A 21,128-nucleotide genomic window follows, 5' to 3' on the forward strand; every position below is an offset into this window, starting at 1 on the left:
AGTCCAAGATTATGGGAACACTACCTATGAAAATTGAGATTGGGATTAAAAAGTCCTTCCATTAAAAACTATTAGCATTTGTTTCTATTAAGCACCTGGAATCACTTCTAACCTGAAACCACTTTAAATTCTTAACTTTTCTCATCACATAGGTAGTATGTGCCTGGTTCCACAACTGTTTTAAGTGTCAGCTAGTGTATACGAATTCTTAGGGGAGATTTTTTTTTTTTCCTTTCACCCAGTTTTCTTTTCCCCCTCAGCAGGCAGGGTATTCTGGTTCATTATTTCACTGAGTGTATCATATTTTGATGTCCCAGGTTTTGGAAGAGTATCTCACTCTGACTTGGTGCTGACATTGGCCCCATACTCATCTTCCTGTCAAAGCTGAGCCAGCACTGAAGCCCTCAGGACACATGTGCTGGCAGAGCCCTCAGAGCAATCATCCTCTTTAACACTTCTCTGAATTCATGTCTTTTATTCCACCCACTACTAGACCTTATTTTGAAAATGTTCAAGTTTCCAAAAATTTGAAACAGTAAAAACCCATCTTATCTGTCACTAAGATTTACCAGTTGTTAATCTGCCACATTTGTACTATCTCACATGTATATTCTATACATACATATTTTTGCCTAACCATTTGAAATCGAATATTTTTCACCCCTAGATATTTCAGCATGCATCTCCTAAGAAAAAGGACACTCTCCTACAGCAACACCTAAGAAAATTAAACATTGCATTATCACACAGGAGTTCACATACAAATTTCCATAGAAGTTCCTAAAATGTCTTTAATGGCTGGGTTTATTTAATATCAAATTTAAGTTCATATATTACATGTCGTTTGATCTAGAACAGTCTCCCCACCTGTTTTACACAAGTTACTTTAAGAAGTCACATTAGGTGCCTTTATAAATGTCCTACATTCCACTTTTGTCTATTCCACATTATTAGATTCAGGTCAAAGATTTTTGGCAAAAACGCTACAGGTGATAAGGTGAAGCTTTAGTATCCTTCTTTCTTGCTAGCTCAGCAATACATTAAAAAAAGTTTTTTTAAATGAATCTTATCCAGCATTTCAGATGTTTTGTGTCATCAGGAAAGTTCTCAGGGTATGTGGTCTGCCATATTGTCAGAAACAGACATCCCTGTCTTTTCAGATCACCAACAGTAACATCTTTATAAATAATAGTGACATATTTACCACCACCTGAGGCCAGGTGATATGAAAAAGGTGAGCTTAAGACAAAATCTTGCATTAGGTGTGTCCTACCAATTCATTTTTGAATTATTCCCTAAAGTTCTAGAACCTAATATGAGTGCTGACATCTAGAAATCTATGGATCGCTTAAATTAGTGAAGGACAAGCTACATATGAGTTGAGGATAGATTTTAAAGTCTTGGGGTCTGGGAGTTTTTTCTTACCTCATCAGTAAAAAGGGAAAAATTACATTTCTAACCTGCCTCTTTTCATGGAAATAGTAGGAAGAGGAAACAGGAAAAAGGAAACTGCCTGTTGAGAACTATTACTATGTGTCAACCCTGTGCTATAAATGATCTTATGCCCACGTTAATTCCATGAGCTGGACATGACTAATTTCACTTCACAAATAATCAAAGAGAAAATCAGTGTTCATACAGGTAACTGGTAAACCTGTTTACCATTCCAAACCAACATCTGCCCAATGGCCAAAACCCGTCCTTTTTCCACTACACAAAATGCATCTAGTAATATACCAATTTGGAAGTTCCATTCTCATGTTTTACTTGGTTAGTCATGGCTGTAAGTTTTGTATAACCTTAAAAAAAAAAAAAAGTCAAATTTTTTGAAAAACACCTATACTCAATCATTCAGCTGTTATTCTTGCTGCTGCTCACAATGAAACAGCTCTTACCAAGGTCATTTATGGCTTCTATGTTGCTAAATTCGATGGCCACTTTATTTTTACTTCATTTCTTGCTCTAACACTTGATATCACTGATACCTCACGTTCCTCCTTGAAAACTTTCTCTTGTCTTCCATTACAGTCCTGGCTTTCCTCCATGACTAATTTAGTCTCCTGGAGTTTTTTCCTCTACTCCTTAAATGTTGTTTCTTCTGCTATCGTAAGTATTCTACTCTTCTCATTCTATAAATTTCCTAGGCAATATCATACTCTCACATTGTTTTAGTTACCAACTGTTATGCTAGTGGTTCATCTTCGTTCTTTACTAAATGCCTACCATGTGCTCGACATATTCAGTGATGAATAAAACAGTCGTTACTCTTGATGGACCTTACAGGCTCTACCTGCAGCCCAGGGATTCATATGAGCTCCAGAGCCATGGACACATGCAACTTAATTTTCCATAGGTACCTTAAGCTCAGCATATCCTCAAATTGAACTTACTCACCTCCACTCATAATCTATTCCTTTCTCTCTTTTTTATTTTAAAAGTACCATACGAAATATGCCTTAGGCAACCCCAAGGCCTCAACTACTGGTCCATTTTACTTTCTAAATCTCTCTAAAATTTGACTATTTTTCCTCTCCACTGCCAGATAACTAGTTTAAGGCTCACCTAGATCACTCACAGCATACAACTGCCTCTCCATTTCCAATTTTCTCCATAACCTATTCTTCACAAAATGACCTTTCAAGATACCTAACCACTTTACTGTATACCTGAAACTAATAAAAAATAATACTGAATTTCAACTCTAATAAAAAATAAAAATTAAATAATGGGTGAGCACAATAATAAATAAGTAAATAAGTAAGTAAGTAAATAAATAAATAAATAAATAAGGCGGCTCTGATTATGTCAACACTCCAAGCTCCATCCTGCTTACAATTCTTCAGGGGCTCCTTGTGGCCCTCTGTGTAAGCCCCAAACCCTTTAATGTGACTTTCAAGACACTCTGCTTGAAAAGGACCCTCCTCAGTTCTCCAGCTTAACATTTCACTCCTCCAAACTTAAAACTCTGTTCCAGCCAAACTGAACTTTGCAGGTCTTGAAAGACAAACATTTTCTCTTTCATTTTTGGGCTTCTGTATATTTTAATCACTTCTCTCTCTCTCTTTGCCTGTTCCACTTGCCCACCTTTTGAGTGAAAGAGATCACTTCCCTGAACAACAAAGTCTGGGGTTAGGTCCTGTCCTAAATGTTCCTACTACATTTCGAGTTAACCCCTATCCTAGCAACTCATCATTTTCATAAAGAGTCTACTAAACACTTGTGAAGGCAGAGGCTCTATTTTGTCTTGTTTGCAACTATAACTCTCCAGTGCCTGGCACATAGCATACATTTTTTAAAAATGAATTTAAATGATTAAGTCTCAACTCAGAGAGAAATAAAAAAAAGAAATTCATTTGAAAACTTTTTCAATTTTCTAATTTAATAGAAATAACCAAAACAATGTGGCTTTCAAACAAGGCTTTAAACTAATCTAGTACAACTTCTACAACACATTCCAGAGCATTGTAACAGGAAATATTTACAGGCAGCTAATGTATTAAATAACCATGGGAAAAAAACTTGCGTTTATTACACACCAGCAAAAAACACAGGAACGGAACAATTAGAAACCGCAACTTTGTTTTAAAAAATTAAATATGATTATTTAGAAGATACAATAGCACAGAAACAGCACTTTTTAAGAATCATATTGAAGGGTAGTTAACCATGTGCAAAAATAATAGTAGTTGTAGTAATAGTAATAATAATAATAACAACAATGAGGGGAGACCAGTTGAAATACTGGAAGCAAGGAACTAGTAAGGCTGTGAATTTAACCCTTTCGTGTGTCAGTACGTCTACATAGAAAATTAACAGGCTTTCTGATTGCACAAATCTTGTTTCATAGGCTTATATACATGTTTCACTGTGACTTAAAACATAGTAAATGCCTACATTTTTCAGACCAGGAGCAGACATGCGTTTCATTCTTAAGACTGAAATTTAGGCCACACTTGAAAGGGAATATTGCAGTGGCACTTAGAAAATCATTTCAGTGCCCTCCCACATACAAATTTGGTGAATTTAAGAGAACGGCATTTTTAAAGACCACTTGCTAGAAAAGGGCTAAACTTAATTTTGTACATTTTGTAGTTTGACAAATATATCCAAATTGATTTATTTTTGAAGATAATTGTTTCTCAGATACAATAAAAAATATAAAAGACCACGAAGGCAAACACAAGAAACTAAGATGGAAGAAATGTTATACATGCATTCTGACCAAGTAAAAGAATCTATTATATCCCAGAGTACATGTTGAAACCTTGAAATGTCTATGTAAACTGTGGCATATAAATTTTTTTCTTAAAAAAGTACCTTCAATTTTTTTTACTCAAACACCTACTTTTAAAAAAATATGCAACTTTCCCCAATTTTTAAAATAAAATGCCACAATATATTGTCATTAGCTCCAGCACACATTTATTTTTCTTAATTTTTAAAAGATAGACTGGGTGATATGCATACAAACTTCCCTATAAAATCACCATCCAGGAGAGGATTATGACATGCTTAGGCAACAGACGTAAAGCAGTGTTATTGCTTTATCGAGGAGGAGATAACTGAGAGAACGAAAGAAAACAGCTAGGTCCGGGACCGTCAAACTGTGGTGCGGCCTGAGAACCTGGGACGACCTTGAGCAGGTTACTAATACAGACGGTGCGAATTACAAATTCATAGTACGAATCACGAATTCAGAGTACAAATTAAGAACTTGATTGTTTTAAATAAGTAGAGTTAGAACACGTTGATTTTACCCAATGCAGATTATGCAACAAGCAGTGGGAGTAGGTAAGGGACTTAAAAGGGCACGGGAGAGGGGGCCACAGCATCTATTCCCATTTTGGACACTAAGAGACTGTTTAATAACATGTGGCACGCCACAATCCAAGGGCACCGTCAAAAGACCTAAATCTATTGACTTGTTAACACTAATCACTAATAATTACATGGCAGGATACCTGCTGAGGTAATTGACAGATCTACAATTTGCACGCTATAAACCTTTTGCCTCTATTTAAAAACATTATTTCTTTGGATTAACTAAAAAGTTTAAAAACTGTTACAACAAAAAGTAAGAACTGACTTTAAAATTCCCTTTATATGAGAAATAGAAGTCAGAAAGTACCTTGTCGATTCCAAAAAGGATCATTTCAACAGTGGGTCCAATGCCTTATCACTTCTCTGTAGCAATGATTTGCTGTTTCTGCATAACCCATGACCTATAATCTAAACGTACTTTGGAACATGCACATGCTTCACCTTGTAAAGCAATGTCTTTACTCAGTGAATCAGCTCAGCAAAGTGCTAAAAAATACAAATTTAGGCCAATGGAACAGACAGAAGACCACTTTGTTCTTTGCGTTCTGATGGGAGATAGAAATTGAAATGTGGTGAAAACTTTGCAAGCTTTTAAGGAAACATTAACATCTCCAAATCTAAAACACTGCCTTTTAACCAAGAATACAAATGTGAGAGAATATCAATACAAACTGCCTTCAGGAATTGATACTCAATGTCTGTCTTTTTAAAACATAACTAGAAAAACATGTAAGATATTGGAATATCAATTTAAAGTTTTCATACTTTTTAACAGTTATATTAGTGCCCAAGAGATCAGCTTAAAAAGTGATCAATGTGCAAGAAAAAACCTTGAAATGAAATCTAAAGTGAACATCTTCATATAAGTGTGGTTTGTTGATAGCTAGTAATTCCTCAGCAGTATAAATTATCTTGTTAACAGAAATGGAGCCTATTCAATGTTGACAATAAAGTGGCTTTTTAAGAACCAACCTTATTAAAACAAAGGAAAAAAACCTTCCAAAAACCCATCTAACATGGGAATGTTTTTAAGAGAATGCATTATCTTTTAAGGCCCCAGATACCGAGAAATATTTACTGAAAATTCTGCCCCCATTGGTAGAACATATATATGACTTATCTAAGAATCATGAAAGGTTTCATTTGGAGAGTAAGCATAAAATATTAGAACTCGATAGCCTGACATAATGAAGCAGTACTGCCACTCATCGCTATGCCTTTAGACACATCTCCTGATAAAAAGAAATCATGAAAGTTGTAGGAAAGAGGGAAATGAGCACAGAAGAAAGCATTTTTAAACAGTTTTCTCCCTCTTGTAAGAAAACTCTTCTTAAGTATTTGAAATTTGAGTAAAATAACAGTTTGTTATATGTTTTTAAGTTTAACTTACAACAAAACTGCAAGAGACACTTAAGATACAGAATGAAGTAAATCAATAGCAATAACAAAATCAATACTCTTTAAATATACCATCCGAAGGCCTGAATCATATTCATGTTCACCCCATCACGTGTTAAGGAAAAAACCCAAAGGAATTTGCATAATAATTTCTTTAGAGCACTTTATTTAATATGCACTAAAAATATTTACCTCTTAAGACAATTATGTCAAATAATTTTTTCTGAGTAGTCTACTGTCTGAATTGCTTAAGCTGAAATTTTTAAAAGGCAAACGATTTGCCACAAATCTGCTGACGTCTGAAAAATATCTAATGGTGAATCTTCTATTTTGGTCACTTTATAATCTAACGTGTCCATAGGAAAGTAGGACTAAAATTTTTAATTCAACAAAAGAGAAGCCTGTACACAGTCTAGAACACACATCTTGAATATAAGCATCACAAATGAAGAGAAGAAAAATGAAATAGAGCCAAGGTGGTTTATCTGCTTCAGGTGCGGAAAACGGGGTAGTAAAGGTGGGCTTACTCCAGTAACCATTCAAGTGGGGATTGGCTCATTTTCAGGATTTACTTACAGGTCTCTTTTAAGTCCTTTAAGCCCCCAGTCCGTGCAAATGTCCCACTTGGTGGACGGATGAGTACTCTAACCCCACCGGGTTTATTTCAATATTTTGATATTTTAATAATAAGCTGCTTCTGAAGATTTTCTGAGAAGTCTGTTCTCTATTAAAATAAGATAGAACCTCAAAATATGAATGTGAACATTAGAAATAGACAGCATATATTACAAATCCATTCTTGATAGGAACATTATTAGTAAGAATACACATTAGCTTAAAAAACAGGCTCAGCAAATGTTGCTGATCTGCCAGAAGTTTTAGTTCACTATTTACAAATAAGACAAAGTGAAATACAGAAAATTTTACACATTTGGTAGTTGACAGATTACTGTTTGCCAATAGTGGTCTATCAGAAAACTGACACGAAGGAAGACTGGATAAGAGCCAGTTGTCATCTTCTTAAATTTAAATGTACAGAAAACTAGGTTAATTTTGAAACAAACATTCTGCCTTTCATGGGAATAACTGTACGATCTGATGATTTGATTGGGAGGTGCAATTCCGTGGAAGGGTTTTCTAGAAATGACTACTATGTGATCTGCTACTGGAAAGTTACCATATTTACTTCTTTCTGTAGATCATTAAAGTTGATTAAATGATGATCAATGGTCACATTTCCTAGACACCAAGTAAGAACAGAAAATAAAACTACTGTTGAGTTCTCCAAATCAATATAAAAACTAAGGCCCAACAGCATCAAAATGAGAAAAAAGATAAGGATATGATCAATGCGCACCTGCACTGACGTCCGAGTGGAATCTCAGCAGCTTTGATTTTAACAAGAAAACAGCCAGTATGTACGTGTGTGAGGGGGAGGCATAAAAGTCGTTTTAATAACTGTGCGCTCTAGTCCAGAGACAATTTAGCAAAAGAATGACCTTTCAGTATTTACTTGTATACCCAGCATCCTGCACCAATCAACACCACATAATCAACCATTTCTAACAATCAGCACTATCCTCTTTAGTAACAAAAATCTTCAAATCATTTCAATTTTGCTTTTTATTTTTAAAGTTGCAAATAAGAGTTCTCTCCCCCTTTCTTGACAAGAATGTGTTTTCTGTCCATTATTTTAATCTAATACTGTGTAAAAGCTATCAGCTTCTTCAAGGAGGTGCCCACTGTAGGCAGGATATACCAGCGACACTTAAATAAAAGTGTATTTTCTTCTCTCTCTCTCTCTTTTTTTAAACAATTCATTTAAGTTCATGTCATTTTACTTTATATGTACTGGTCTCTCATCTGACTTTAGGCGTTTTCTGCGGGGCTGTATAAAGTCTTCATCAGAGTCCTCAGTTACCTCACCATCATCCTCTTCCTGCTCAAACTCTGGCAAAGGTGCGAAGGTCCTGTCTGAGTAGATCTCTGTGAGTTTATCTTCAAAGTACAATGCAACTGCTTTCCCTGCCTGAGCTACTTCTGAATCAGCCTGCAAGCAAAAGATAGGAATATTCACCTATTGGTAATGCATATTCCTTCACCAAGTTTGCATGGTCTGAAAAGCTTACCTTCAAATTAATCTCTTCTAATACTGTGTAAAAGCTATCAGCTTCTTCAAGGAGGTGCCCACTGTAGGCAGGATATACCAGCGACACTTAAATAAAAGTGTATTTTCTTCTCTCTCTCTCTCTTTTTTTAAACAATTCATTTAAGTTCATGTCATTTTACTTTATATGTACTGGTCTCTCATCTGACTTTAGGCGTTTTCTGCGGGGCTGTATAAAGTCTTCATCAGAGTCCTCAGTTACCTCACCATCATCCTCTTCCTGCTCAAACTCTGGCAAAGGTGCGAAGGTCCTGTCTGAGTAGATCTCTGTGAGTTTATCTTCAAAGTACAATGCAACTGCTTTCCCTGCCTGAGCTACTTCTGAATCAGCCTGCAAGCAAAAGATAGGAATATTCACCTATTGGTAATGCATATTCCTTCACCAAGTTTGCATGGTCTGAAAAGCTTACCTTCAAATTAATCTCTTGTGTTTCTGCATAAACTTGAACAACTCTCATCATCTAAAAAGGATACCAGAGTCAAAAAAAAAAAAAGGGAAATTATAATCCTTTCTAAAGTTATGAGACTGCATAGGATTGGCAACGAAAGTCAGCCACAGTAGGGGGAACAAATTGCTATAACCAGATTATAAGTGCTTTCTAAAATTCTACAGAACATGGAACCATTTTTTTTTTCTTTTTACAAAGTTCTGTTACTAAAGCTTCTGTGAAACCTCAATAACTGTTTCAAATTCTGAATTAGTGAGGTCAAACTGAATAGAAACCAGTCTGAATACATCTATCTAAGAGAATAATATTTGTGAAACAAATAATATAAGAAATGTTGCTTTTAAAAATCTGCCGAACTTTCAACAAACCACTTAATCAGAATTCCATTTGTATGGCAATTTGTTAAGTATAAATCATTCAACTATTACTAAAGCAGATTAAAATGGTCTTCCTGGCAAATGTTAGCTATAGTTCAGGAAAGCATATTCATTTGAAAATTTCTAAGTGGATTAGAAAATAAGACAAAATACTTGGGGCTATATTAATTTAACCTCAAGTGAAGTTATACTCTGTTCTCTGTAGCATATTGCTATAAAGGTGACTAGACTTTTCAGCTAATTAAAGTTTTTTTTTTTTTTAAATCACCTAGATACTTCCAGAGGCAGCTATGAGTACACTTTAAATGATTCAATGTGATTTATTTTAGTAACGGTCATATGGCACCCAAATTTCATCAGCAATAAAGAGGTTTTAGTATTGAAGTAATCTTTTTAAAGATTTTGTGGATTCTCATCCAATTCCATTTTCTTTTCCTAGTATAATGAAAATCTCTCTTAACAAACCTTCTTTTGAGACTTGACTTATTCCAAGATAACCAAAATGATTTCCTTGAAGGAAGTATATATCAGATTTCTTTTCAAGGTATGGATAGCTCATCTTTATCCTCAGAAAAATACATAACCAAAGCTAATGTAAGTTACATTGTTGTGATCAGAAAACAACATTATACACTCCGGGCTACTATTCAAAGTAAGCCACCAGAGATTAGTTTATAATTTTAAGGCTCTACATTTATTTGGTCAATAATAAAATCAAAGAACACTAGTACAAACACCTTTTCTACATGTGCCCAAATGTAGGCTATTTATAATCAATTCCCACAGAATATACTTAACTACAGGCTACTTTCTAATCTCAATCCTCAACTCGTTCAGGAAGGGATATTCAATAATATTCTTAATTTATTATGTTTAAGTATATACTTCAAGTTATACACAGTAAACTTTCTTCTTTGGAGCTGCGGATGCGAATTTTACTTTTGACAGAACTGAAGCAGAAATAAAATTTTAAATCAAATTAGAAAAATCTCTTGGCAGGAAAAAGCAAAATCCAAAAATAAAACAAACGAACAAACAAAAACTAGTAATCCAAGACTCTATAGTTTAGAAGCTAACATACTTCATTAAACCTTTCACAGTTCTTGAAGATCAAACGGACATCAGCCACAAAGTCATCTGGGACTTGGTAGTGTTGGGAATGTTTTTTCTGAAGCTTCTTTTTCACGGTGGATAAATCCATTGGTTTCTTTATAATTTTATAGTAGTTTGGTATCTAAAGAAACAAATAAGGCTAGATAAGGATTCTCCAAAACACCGAACTGTTTTATTTGACAATGCATAGCATTTTAGTGTTGATTATTGAGCCAGCTGCTTGTTAATTTTAAATATAGTAAATGTACTTTAAATCTTCTGCCTCAATCATATCATGAAAATCAAATCATATTCAGAATATGTGGCAGTTTCCACGTTAGTAAAGGCCCCAAAGTTCTATCTTCAGTGTGTAGATTTGGAAAGAAGGCAATGAGCAAGGATAGTCAACCACATGTGCTCATCAGAATTGTGGGATTTGTGAGGAGAAAAAGGTATGGAAAAAAGTGAATATAAAATGTATTGTTATTATTAGAATATGTTATCTTTTAGAGGATATAACAATATCACCAAGTACTCTGGACAAAGCAATAGAGAAAGATTGTAAAAACAAAAGAAAAAAAATTATATTAACCATTTAATGATCATGCTGGGAAGTTCTGCCCCAACTCTTGGCCAAATATTTGTATCCTTGGGAAATAACTGAACAATAGAGAGCTATTTAAATAGTTCACAAAAAATATTTGAAAGTCATTTTCTATTGTAAAGTCCCTAAACTTAAAGATGCGTATCTCAGTATCAGATAATTACTATTTGCACAAAAATCTTCCTTGTGTCTAGACCTTTTGTGCTTTAAAATTCATTTCTGAGCCTATGCAGTAAATAAGCCTATTATTCAACATTGTTCAACAGGCCTGGTATTCAATAATATCTTAATTCAACAACTGATGGCTAGCAAATAAAATGTGTGTAGCATGTTCTCATCCCATTTATGGCACACTGAGCACCTCTTGTATTCTTTTTACTATAGGACTTGAGAGCTTCTATTCCTTACAAAAGTCCCCTTTAAGAGAAACAAAGAGCACTGAATTGCAAAATTTCTCCAGTCTTTTCTTAATCTTGACTGTTTATGATAGATGGATTATGAAGGCAGAGCCAGTGTGAAAGATTTAATTTTATACTTTTATTCAAATTACATACTTTGTCTTCTCCCTAAGGTATAGAGCCTATAATCACAGAATTAGAATCTTAAAAATAATTCAGTCCAATATTCCCACTGTACAGTTAAAAAAGTAAAGGCAGAAAATTACGTAATTTCCTCAAACTTATATGGCTGGTTAATGGCAGAACTAAGAGAAAAAGTTGTCTTCAGACTCCTGGGTTCCAGATTATTTCCATTATACTTGTATCCCTTACATCCATCTTAAAAGTAAAAGGACACAGAGACCAAATTTTCATCACAGCAACAAAATATTTAAAAAATAAACCGCAATTTTAACAAGTGAATCGCACATTCACTTAGCCCTAATAAAATTTCTGAATAATAAGAAGTATTTACAACATTATCAGGTACTGTGCTAAGCATTTTACACAGGTTATCGTGTATAGTCCTCGGAACAACCCAATGAGGGAAGGAATAGTATCAGGAAAGAAAATCTGAGCTTTGGAGAGGCTGAGATTACTCAAGAAGTCTGAGTTTCAAGAGAAGCTGTCTCCGGCCAGAGCCTCAGTCCTGCTCCTCAGGGAGGCTGCTAAGGCAAATTACTCACCGAAGCAGGAACTGGCTCCTGGAACTCAATACTTAATTCATGGCAGTAGAGGTAAAGCAGAAGACGTTCACATTTCTGGCCCAAGAAAAGAAAGGAAAACCTCTAATAAGTTTTTTAGCCTTAAAAAATACTCTTGAGAATAAGAACTTTATCACTGTCAAGTATTATTACAACAAACTGAACACAAGCCTCCTACATGCTAGCTATCCAACTCAGAGAAAATCGTCTTGTTTCCCATTCAGTTTTGAGACTATCTTCTGTTCTATTTTGAATGAATTTACCAAAGATAGAGTGCCTTTGTTCTTGTCTGATCACTAGGGTAATTTATCTACTATTACCTCAACTATATACATGGAAAGGAATAAGAAAAGCAATATACAGCATTTTGCACAACAATTTATAGATTACCCGGTATCTATAAATTATCGTCTTTGCTACTTGTTTTAATTCCCTGAGACAGGCAGGACACATGTTATTATTTCCTTTCTTGAAATGATTCCACTCAGGTTCAAAATTAAATAAAAACTATATGTGTCTTCTCAATCCAATTCTAGAATTTTCTTACACAATCAGAACAAATTGAAATGCATTTTACATTTTATTTATAGTTTTCAATTGCTTAAACTTCTCTTAATACTGTTTGTATACTCTATACACATACCTTGTCTTCATTAATAGTGGAGAAGGGATTTTGAAAGTCTATACATCAGATCAGAGCCAAACTTAACAGTATCTGACCATAGAACTATGTGAAAGATACTGCGTCTTGGGATCAGGCTACAGACCACATCAGCAGAAATTTGAGTGAAGTGAGGAGAGGATTTTAGATTTCGTTTTTAATAATGAGATGCTAGTAGAGCGTTTTAAGCAAGAATGTGATACATTTGTTTACGTTTTTAAAAAGAATGTTACGAACAGTACAGAAATAAACTGTAAGGAGGCAAGGGTAGAATCAGGGAGTCCAGTGAAGAGATTATTACAATAGTGCAGATGCAAAACTATGATGTCAGTCTCAGAAAATAATGGTGAGAGGAAGAAAACAGTATTATTGTTATTCCTGATGCTTTCATTTCTAACAGATTTCTGGCTTGAGCAACAGAGATAAATGGTGGTATCATTTAATGAGATAGAATACTAGGAGAGAAGTACAGTTTTTTATGTTGTTACCTGCTTATTTATTGCTTTTGCTTTTTGAAGGAGAAGATTAGAAATCAAGATTTTGATTGGGACATGATAAGTATGAGAAAGCTGGATATGAGTCTGCCGCTGAGGATTAGAGATAAAGATTTCACAAGTCAGGTGGTGAAGTTAAAAAATGAAAAAAATTTGGGATTACATGTGTATTACACTAAACAAATATATGTATAGCCAGACAACTAATAATATATCAACTTCTCTGACACTCACCCTTTGGTCCACGGGGCTTAACCCCTGTGCAGTTTTCCCCTTCTTACTATGTTGCAAATTATCACAATCATATTCAACTTCTGGTTTCCCAATATCTCTGCAAAATGTGCATATCCAGTCCCCACTAAAGAGGGAAACAGGCAATTAGTCCATGTAATTATAACAAAACCCATTCTAGGGAAGCTAATTCCCTAGAGGTTAAGTCTCCAATTTGTTTATTTTCTTTCCTTTCCAGTTTTTTTTGGGGGGAAGGGAAGTTCTATTCTTGTCAAATCTCATAAAGTGAAGCTGTGTGATAAAAATGTCCTAAAACTTTTCCCATTCTTCAACTGCCTTCTGGAAAGCAATAAAACAAACAAACAAACAAACAAACAAAACAGTAGGTCGGCATTCAAAAGGGTTCCTCATAGCACAAAGCTCACAATCACTACTTGTAGCATAAGACCCATCCCCAGAGCCCAGTAATCACGATGACCCCATAACCACAAACAAGAAAAGACTACAGGGTACAGAGTTCCTCAGCTATCACGTACTGTTTTGGCATGTATTAAACATGCCCAAAAGAAGTTCTTTTTTCATAGCCAGTCAAGAGCCTAGGACACAGATACACATACCTGTGAGTGCGAGCACATGTACACACACTCCCCTTATCATTTAAATCTGCTCAGTCTATAACTTGTTTACATCAAGATTTCTATCAAACTATAAACTCCAATATGATTCATTCGCATGCATTCCTCCCCCATCATATATAAATAAATTTTAAGTCTAGGGATTATACCAATGTATGTCAACAGTTCCTATTCCTTCTAAAGCATCTGCATTTGAGAGGAAGCATTCAGTGGCAAAACTCTACCATTCTAGCAGATGTTACTATTCAAAGAAAAGGAAAATATGAAAAGCCTTAATTTCAAGACCAATATGCCCATGCTTTCCTTTTCTGAGAGAATAAAGAAAAAGAAGCCACTTATTGCATCTATGGCAAATAATTATGCGTCCTAAGATTTAGGTAATTACAATTCTTCAGAAAAAAAATATTCTGGCACTGTTTATGTATCCACCACTTTTCTAATCCAAAAGGTTGAATTTTTTCAAAAAGAGTAGCATTATTCAACTGAAATTGCTTCTCAGAAATCTGAGAGGAAATGTAAAAAATTTATCTATAGGCAGAAAATAAGCTAGGTTTTCCTAAGAACACTTATTTTCACTTAAAAAGAAATCTGGGTTGTAAGGGCTGGGGGAAGGAGAAGGCTGAAAGAAAGAAGCATGACTCTACTATTGCAGTCTCTGAAATCAACTGAGGATGAAGTTGTGTGAACATGAAACAATAAATGGAAGTAATAAAAACAGCTGTCCTAAAACAAACTCTAATGTAGACACTAATCCCTGAAAATCAGTGAACTGCCCCGAGCTACTAAGCTTAGAGCTACAGCCAGACTCCAGGTGTGTAACCCAGCCCAGCACATCTATCTGTTCCACTGCCTGAGCTGGTAGGCCAGCTTGCCTCGGGTGCTCATCAATGAATATGTTAATGCTTGAAACAAGATTTAGCCAGCATGGAGTCAAATAGTATGAGGACAATGCTCTTATTTTCTCCCAATCTTTATCTTTACCTCCAAAGTTCTTCATTTTTAAAGAAGGAATTCAGTAACTGTCTATTCCAAAGTTAATGACTGAAAGACACTCCAACTAGGTGATCAAAGGAGAAGTGAGAGAGCTGCACACTTGCTCCAGGCAGGCGCCACCGACCAAATGCTCCCCTTAGGAAGGGACCTCTGAACAACTCAAGACGTTGAAGGTGGTTTTACGAAGCACTTGTTTTTCTTTAAAATACCTTTTGAGAGCTTTCAAACATTAAAAAGTAAGTTTTGGGTAAGACTGAATAGAGTTGCCATAAAACTGAATGAACAGTATTCATAAATAAAATAATTGTAAACCCCATTAAAATTGATGGCAATAGATAAAAAATCCAGCTTCAAGAGGAAATCTAGGGAGTACTGAGATCTTGTTCCCTGGCATATGTCATTAGTTTGGCTCAAACTTAGAAAAATTTAAATATTAAAACAACAACAACAAAAAGAGAGGAAATCTAATAACTTTCTCCAATACCCCAGAACCCCTGCCCCTCAAAATTTAGAGTTCTATCTAATTCGTTCACATTAATTATAAATTGAAAGCCAAAAAAATGGTCTATTTTTTATCATTAATGCACCACTTAGATCTCAGATAGTTCATCATTCAGCTGTTAGTTTTTCTAGAAGGTAATACTAAAGGAATAATAAGCTTCTTGTCTTATAGAAATACTATGTATGCAATGGTTGAGAAGGCCATCTGCCCTGAATAACTTATTTTTTCGGTTTATATAAATAACAAAAATATCAATTATTTCACTAGTACCTTGGAAAGCTAAGAAGCGTTGGAACATGACAAGTTAGATGAAAGACCTTTGGACATTTTTCACAGCACAAGAGATCCCCTCCATTTTGGCAGACAGCACACCAGTCTTCATTTGGGTCATCATCTTTGCTGCTGCCATCTCCTCCAATTCTTGCTGACCTGTGCATGAGGCTTCGAATTGGGGACTTGCCGTTAACAAGGCTGCTGAGCCCTGACTGTTTGCAGCTTTCATTCGAATCTGTAGGTTCTGTTTTCACATGGTTTTCCAGGCTTGCTAATGCATCCAGCTCACTCTCTAGATGCAGGTTGGTTGAGAGAGGTGGTGTCAAGCTACTCTCAGGACTGCTCAACTAAAACAAAACAAGGACAAACTCTTGAAAAATCACCTAGATCACTGTTCACAGTGTGTGTGTGCGGGGGGAGTGGGGGTATTACATTCAAAACTTATGTCAACATGTTTACATATATATACTGACCTAACTTAAAATTACTTTGGGAATCACATCAGTGACATGAAGGAATGAAATTAACCCCAAAATTATTTAGGCATGTTAATTTATGATTTTAGGGAGCAGTCTCTCCAATATTGGTTCATTCAGATAGTAAGGAACTTAATTCAACTGTGAAGCACTGATTGGAAAGTGAGCATAGGGTTATACTTTTCCTACAGAGAACTGACTATGGTATGTCATCTTTCACTCAAGAATCTGTTGCATAGCTTTTGAGAAGCATTCTGAAATATTCTCTGTCCATGTTATCATTCTGCGAATGTAGGAAGACTGTGACAATGTTAAAATATATCTTTCGCCTCTGGGGGTACTTTCCAAACCAGTTCTGGAGGAAGAGGTGACACTGCTCCATGCCCAAGGCTAAATGTGCTCTCTAAATCTACATATACTGCACTGAATGTGTAATACCCTGAGCTGAAATCTGTATGTGTCAACCATATAAAAAATGAAACATAAGCCTGGGCAGAAAGAAAACAAGATCGAAATTCCTAAACAAAGAGAAACGTGGGCTTTCTTTCATTCTATATTATAAATTCTATAAAATGTTCCATCTGGGCACTCTAAAATGGTTAATAATTCATAAGGCAAAGGCACTCTTCCAATCGTAAAACCCTTTGATCATTAAACTTCTTTCATGTCAGCGGTCTTAATCTTGAACTTAAAGGACCATGAAAACAGCCAAGGATATTTTGTGGCCCAAGACTCAATGTGACTTTTGAGATGATTAATAAATCAGAACAAGATAGAACCTGACTTAGAATCGTGGCAAAAATATCGACCAATTACAAACTAAAAGATAATTTGAAATGAATCCTTAACACTTAATGATTAAGTCTTTTTCTGATTAATTATCGCTGACACTTGGTTAAAAAAGTTGAGTCAGAAAAAGAGGTATTTGGCTTGTACCAGGCATAAAAATTCAAAAACAAATAAATGTTCACAGAACCGCTATTTAGTCTAATATACTGAGAATGGAAGAATCGGTGAGGTGGCCTTCTTAGTGAAGTCCCTGACAGAGCCCAGCGGATCTCACCATGCAGGCGCTCCTCCTGCCATCCTCTGTCTTTTCCTGCTTCACAGCCCCGGAAAAGCTGCATATCTCGTCTTCGGTCCCGGGTTCTTGCTTGACCTTCACTTGATCAGACTTGAAACTAAGACTTGCTTTCTCAGCAGTTCTTCCTGACGACCCGCAGCTAATAAAAAACAACGAAGATCACATATGGTATACATAAAAACAATTATATGAAAAACGTGAAAAGAACTCTTTATTAACTTCATAGATAATAAGGACACTTCACAATGGTGTTAAAAGAAGTGGAGTATAAACTTCACTTCCAATTCTTAAAAATATAATCCAAATTTCAGAAGGCCTTAAAAACATTTTATGATGAGGCATTATACTAAATCATTTATGGGGTCTAGCAAACATTTTTCCAGGCTAGTAATATAGAATGTTGATGTCTGCTTCTCTCCATGAAAGTAGTTTCAGTTCTACTCTACTCTCAAACGTCTGAAGAAAATAGCATCAACAGTGGTTCATGAGCCTCCTCAAAGGAATTGCTACGTTAGCTTTTAGGGCGGGGATGGGGAAAAGGGGATAAGGAACAGCAGACAACCTAGAACGCCCTCATTTGAATCAACGTAATCATAGGCTAAGAGGACAGGCACGTTACTGATCCGTTCTCTCTAGACCACGAAGTTAAACTACTGGCAAGAAAAGTGAATAACTGGTAAGACTATATTACTACTAAGAATGAAGACTTTTTTCATTTAATTTGTACTTTTCTTCTAAAGTACTGATTATTTACTTAAGTATAATTTTAAAGTCAAGCAAATGTTTGAAAATGCATATGCACACATACAAACAAAAAACACACATATATCTTAAATAAAATCTTTCTTGCATTGTACTAAATTATATAAAATAAGAGTAAAACTCAGTCATCATTTACTACATTTCATATTAACACAACACATACTCTCTCTCCCCCACCAAACCCCACTTCCTCACTAATGCGACCAGATTTCTCAGAGAAATGGCCGATTCCAGATCTGAGGCAGGAAATGTACAAGACGAACCTGGAACAACATTTCGTAACAGGAAACAAGGAAGCTTTCAGAGACTACCAGGGTTACAGCCACAGAACTAAGGACCCAACCTTAAAAAGCTCTGACAGGATAAAATGAAACACTTTAAGCACCAATAAAAAATATATTTAAACATCATATAAAGTATGTTTAAATATATGAGTTCATAAAGTTAGAGAAAATTAAAACTCATCGGTCACTGTTGGAGGGTGCTGGGAAATCAACTCATTATTATGAAAATAGGTAAATAAAGAGAAAAAAATCAATTCATTCTGCCTTTCTTATAACCAAATATAACAGAAATTTTCTCTTTACAGAAGTATTCTAAAATAATAAACACGGAATAATACAATAATTATAATGTATCATTTTTCAAGCAGTAAAAAAAAAAAACTTAGAGTTAGGCAATGATCACTAATGGTTATCACAAAACAAACAAAAATCAACCAGACATTACGTGCCCCTGACGAAAGTACATGCCACCACCAATGAAGTATTCTCCCCCACATCAAACATGAATCTCATCAAACCTCCTGATCTAAATACCAATAAGAGAAAAAACAGCAGGCAGTATATTCAAATGACAAAATGGGGAAAACTCTGTATGAGAAAATACATTTCTTAAACCAATACACTGATTTTGACCTTAACACATCTACTGATAACAATGTAGAGAGCTTATTTGAACCATACTCAAAGAAACTATTTTTTAAAGGCATTTATAGGAAAAATTGAGAAATATGAACATTAATTGAATCTCTACTGATATTAAAGAATTAGCTATTAAATTTTTTTAGGTGTAGTAATAGTTCTATGGTTATAAAATTTTTAAATCCTTGTCTTTTAAGTGAAATAGACTGAAACAGTCATAAATGAAATTAGATGTCTGAGATTCGTTTCAAAATAATCCAGACAGACCAAGAGAAAATGGGTAGGAATACAGAAGAATTAAGACTGGCCATAATTTGGTGACTGTTGAAGCTGGGTGGTAAGTACATAAGAGTTCACCATGATATTCTAGTTTTTAAATTTTTTTTGAAAATTTTCTTAATAAAAAGGAGAAAATATAACTATTAATAACATAATACTTACCTGCCTCGACTACCAGTACTAGAGGTACTAGGGGGTCTCACAGGTGTGTGAGAATTAGATAAACCTGCAAATAATAAGTCAAAATGAATATCAATACAGATAAGAATATTAAGAATTCTACCTACTAGTTACAGAATTCAAGATGATTACAATATAATTTAGTAATTCTTGGAAGTCAGACCTAGTTTTACTCTTGAAGTCAGGAATGGCATGTATAATCGTGGCAGACATCAATCAGTTTCTCTCAGCTGAGCCCCTTTCTCAGAACCCTCCTCAGAACGCAACCCAATCAACAAAAACTAACAAATCAGAGAAAGCTATTTGCCATCCCGCCCCAAGTCATCTGGTAAAATACCCTATGTAGACTCCTATGATTCCTATTATTTCTTCTTTCTTCTAGAAGTCCTGCAATAATCCTATTAAACCTCAAAAAATGTATGGCTCAAAAAAATGTATTAATGATGCATCTCGTGCAAAACCTGCATTTACATTTGAACCATTCTTCCTCTAGAAATAATGAGGTAGTCTATTTCAGTAAAAAAGAAATAGCATTTATTTTCACTAGAAAAATATATTCTATAACCACTTCTGCACCATCAACCTGCTAGGAATTGCTTTAATCAATCACTCATGGTAAGAGGGCTAACAAAACAACTAGGATTTTGGAAGAGATCTATATCTCTTGGACTTGATTAGTCACACTTTAATAGATTCCAATGAATTTGAGTTTTTGTTTTAAAATGACAATTTGAAAGTTCACTTGCCTTTCCTTGATTTTTTTAAAACAATTTTTCCATTTTATTTTTACAAAGTGTTTTAAACTTGGGTTGAAACCAAAGAATTCTTCAACTGACCATCTATATCATAAAAGACATGGAAGCAAATGATACTATAAATCCAGCAAGGAACATAAACACAGCTGGGATTGGGAGAGAGGTACACTGGAGTTCTGAACAGTGTACACTACATATATATTAATATCATTTCAGTTAACTGAGGCCTGCAAACAGCATTTCAAGAAAAATAATTGGAAAGAGCAATCAGAAAAAAAAAATATGGTACCAAGATTGTTAATTTTATGTGGCTAGAAGATAGTACCCAGTAGATTTTGAGTAAAAGAGCTCAATCTCCATAATGGGGGTGGGCCTCATCCAATTAGTTGAAGAGCTTAAGGGAAACCAGAGGAGGAAGGAATTTTACTTTCAGACTCAATACTAACATCAATTTTTCCCTGGGTCTCCAGGTGACCTGCCCTGCAGTTTTGGACTTGCCAGCCCTAACCATCACAAGAATTAATTCCTAATCCCCTACGCATGCATTCAAGTACATATGCATTCACACACGTACGTACGCACGCACATACGTACGTACACACACACAAACACACCACCCCTCCTATTGGTTCTAGTTTTCTGGAGAACCCTGACTAACACATTCACTGAGAGATATTTTTGTAAGCTGGTTTTACCTGATGATCCTGGAGATAGGGCAGAGGGTCCTGGAGAGGGATTCATGGTACTTGTAGGCTGTGGGGGAAGGTGACTGCCTGAGATGTATCTACTTAGTAGATTATCTAAACTACTTGAACCAGCATCTTCCAACTA

General features: G+C 35.2%; 1 protein-coding gene across 1 annotated transcript in view; it reads right to left on the bottom strand.

Annotated features, from left to right (window-relative positions):
- Positions 1 to 8,369: 8,369 nt before the first annotated feature.
- Positions 8,370 to 21,128, bottom strand: part of TRIM33 (tripartite motif containing 33) — a 91,189-nt gene continuing 78,430 nt past the window's right edge. Inside the window, exons 13-21 of the mRNA XM_025052298.1 lie at positions 20,993 to 21,125; positions 19,525 to 19,588; positions 17,378 to 17,537; positions 15,836 to 16,185; positions 13,439 to 13,562; positions 12,032 to 12,106; positions 10,294 to 10,446; positions 8,797 to 8,847; positions 8,370 to 8,717 (exon numbers count right to left, since the gene is read on the bottom strand). Of these exons, the coding sequence (XP_024908066.1) occupies positions 8,505 to 8,717; positions 8,797 to 8,847; positions 10,294 to 10,446; positions 12,032 to 12,106; positions 13,439 to 13,562; positions 15,836 to 16,185; positions 17,378 to 17,537; positions 19,525 to 19,588; positions 20,993 to 21,125 (1,323 nt within the window). The 3' untranslated portion in view covers positions 8,370 to 8,504. The remainder of the gene's footprint in view (positions 8,718 to 8,796; positions 8,848 to 10,293; positions 10,447 to 12,031; positions 12,107 to 13,438; positions 13,563 to 15,835; positions 16,186 to 17,377; positions 17,538 to 19,524; positions 19,589 to 20,992; positions 21,126 to 21,128) is intronic.

This window comes from Pteropus alecto, unplaced genomic scaffold (assembly GCF_000325575.1).
Source record: "Pteropus alecto unplaced genomic scaffold, ASM32557v1 scaffold106, whole genome shotgun sequence".
In the NCBI taxonomy this organism is placed as follows: domain Eukaryota; kingdom Metazoa; phylum Chordata; class Mammalia; order Chiroptera; family Pteropodidae; genus Pteropus; species Pteropus alecto.